At 39.4% G+C, this 2,908-nt stretch overlaps 1 protein-coding gene across 1 annotated transcript in view; it reads left to right on the forward strand.

Moving 5' to 3' along the window:
• akap1 (A-kinase anchoring protein 1) overlaps nt 1–2,908 on the forward strand; it is a 26,071-nt gene that overhangs the window by 12,634 nt on the left and 10,529 nt on the right. Inside the window, exon 4 of the mRNA XM_015400357.1 lies at nt 2,238–2,364. Coding sequence (XP_015255843.1) covers nt 2,238–2,364 — 127 coding nt within the window. The remainder of the gene's footprint in view (nt 1–2,237; nt 2,365–2,908) is intronic.

Consider the following 2,908-nt stretch of genomic DNA (forward strand, 5'->3'; position numbering starts at 1 on the left):
GAAATGCTCGTTATCTTTGCTGTGTATGTAATACAAATGATTTTTGACTAAAGCAATGAATCGGGTTAACATTAGGACTCCCAGAATTCAGATACCACTACAACTCCCACTGGCCATCGGTTTGACTGGTGACATTTTTCCCAATGGAACGAAAGAGTAGTGATGATGTCATTGACTGAAATGGTTCTAGGTCAGGGGTCACCAATTAAAAATCAGCGAGGTCCGAATAATGAAGATCAACAACCAGTAAAGGTCCAGAGACATTTTTAATTATAATCTGTTACTTTTAACTGAATTTAACCCTGAAATGAAATGAGGTGTTTATGCATCCATGTTATACAGCCACTTCCTACCCAGTCGTCCTCATCGATTTCCACCCGAATCTCGATCATCATTGATTTTGAAGCATTTCTAAAGCCTTTTTCGTGGCTACATTTTTTCTGAAAGCCATTTTTCCGAATTAGCCAAAGAGTTCTAGGTAGAATGTTGGTTGCTAGGCAACAGTAGCAAATGTCAATCAACCGCAGGAAGAATTTACAATGCATCTAATAGTCGCCAAAATGGTGGCTGCGAGAGAACGAGGTCAAATTAATATTTTTTACATCTATATTTTATAAATTAAGTGAAAATGAAGGAAATATAGAAACAGGAAACGTCAATTAACATGAGCAACATATGATTATAGTAAATAAGGTTCTTGCCCTTTAAATTCTCAGAACTGTCAAAATAATGGAGTTCTTGTGGTAATCGCTTATTGAAATAATCAAGTAATTAATCGATTGTTAGCCGGAGTATAGCGACTGTAAGACATGCTGAAAGAAACCCACTTAGAGCAGAAAATATAACAAAATTGTAAAAAAAAAAAAAATTAACATTTTCCATTTCAGACAAAAACATTTTAGTATATGATCTATCCAGAACTTAAGAGGAAAAGTTTTATTTTCACTTTGTTTAATTTGGTAAATATTCTTCTTTAAGGAATTTGAATTGAGAAAGATTTCTGGATAGGAAGAGAAACGTCTTCAAACTTGGAAAACAAACTCCAGTGGTTTTTTTTTAAACTTTTTTATTTTAAATCTTTAAGGGACCTTCGGCTATCGGATTATTAATCGAGAAAAAGAATCATTTGATTAATCGATTTGTGCAATAATAGTTAGCTGCAGCCCTAAATGGGTTTGTTGCATATTTGTAGTACGTTTTGTTTCTTTTATCCACTGATGGGTTTTGGATTCCAGGTTCTTTTGCTCTGATAAAGGTGAACCGTAGACTGGATGCCAACAGGTGATCCTTGGAGTTGGAACTGAGGCAGAAAAGATGCTTAATGAAATAGTGTGTAACACCAGCTGTCTACAACTAGAATTTACTGGTTTTAGTCAGATATCATGGAGGCCAGTTAACTTTGTTTGGCTTCTTTTGTTCACCTGCAATGCTTCTAATCCCATTTACAGGGGAACAGAAGACCCCACCTATTCAGCCAGACCAACAATTCACTTTAAAGACCCCCCGTTCAGAGACATAGACAGGTATGGGGTATTACAGGCTAACAAAAGAATCCAAACGACCCCCATTCCAAAGGGGTGGACCCGTCAATTTCAATTTTCTAAACAAAAACAAGGCTCTATAAAGCCTCAAACTCAACGCTATTTCTGACATTTTGAATTTAAAAAGCTTCCTGGATGGAAACGAATCATCTTCAAACTTGGAACCAAAGTCCAGTGGATTGTTTAACTTAGTCTAAGCTAAGTTAAGACTAAGAACATAGTCTAAGCTGATTTTCTGGCGCTGAATGGATCAGAACGGAAGTCTCTCTGCTTCCAGTGACGCTTGTTTCCTGAGCAGTGGGAAAACCTTTCAGCTGGAGAATGGGACAAGTTTTTCTGTTAAAGATCTGGCTCCAACTCTTCCTTCAGCAGAAAGCTATCAGGTTGCTGGAAACGCAATCAGCCAACCCTAATTGGGTTTCAGGGGTCTTGAACCCATCCAGCGAGTTCAGGGTCTTTGGATTTCTGAAACTTAGTGGAGCGTTTCCTCAGGTTGGAAGGTTTACCATCTATCTCTGTGCTTCTGCTGCTCTGATGTCATGGAAGGATCCTCCTTCAGAGGGTTAAAAATGACCCGTCTGGAATCAGTTTGTGGTAGACTAGAGATTTTCAGTTCATAATTTCTCTAAAAGGTTTTCTCATTTCATTGGGCATGTATGCATGGCTCCTAATGACCCGTTTGCTTTCTTGTTTCAGCATCTTGTAGGGCGACTGATTGGGAAGCAAGGGAGATATGTAAGTTTCTTGAAGCAGAACTCTGGAGCAAAAATCTACATCTCCACTTTGCCTTACACACAAGAGTTCCAGATCTGCCACATAGAAGGTGAGAACAGAAAACCAAGGAAAGCAGACCTGCTTTTAAACAGCGTGACGACTAAAGGCTCCCCCTGTCTTAGGCTGCGTTCACACTGCAGGCCTTGATGCTCAATTCCGATTTGTTTTTTGTGAAATCCGATTTTTTATTTTATTTTTTTTTGCGTTGCCATTTATATTTCCAAATATATGCGACTTGTATGTGATCTCCTGTGTGAACTGAAGTCATACAACACAAGTGTCCCGCATGACATCACAGGCCAGCGTGCTCTCTGTTTACTTCACGTGAATCCGACCTGGCCGTTCAGACACAGGTTGCATTTGAGAAGATCAGATTCGTATCGGATTCAGGACCACATAGCCAAGTGTTTTGGGTCGCATTGGGAAAAATCGGATCTGTGTTGTTCAGACTGCCGTTAAAGGATCAGATCCAGGTCTCATATGGGCAAAAAAAAATCGGATTTGGGTCACTTCAGGCTGCAGTGTGAACGTAGCCTAAGTGTCAGATTACCAGGGGGAGTAAAATGCTCAGGGCTAATTCTGCTTCATCTGTC

This window comes from Cyprinodon variegatus, unplaced genomic scaffold (genome assembly GCF_000732505.1).
Source record: "Cyprinodon variegatus isolate N-32 unplaced genomic scaffold, C_variegatus-1.0 Scaffold1095, whole genome shotgun sequence".
NCBI lineage: Eukaryota > Metazoa > Chordata > Actinopteri > Cyprinodontiformes > Cyprinodontidae > Cyprinodon > Cyprinodon variegatus.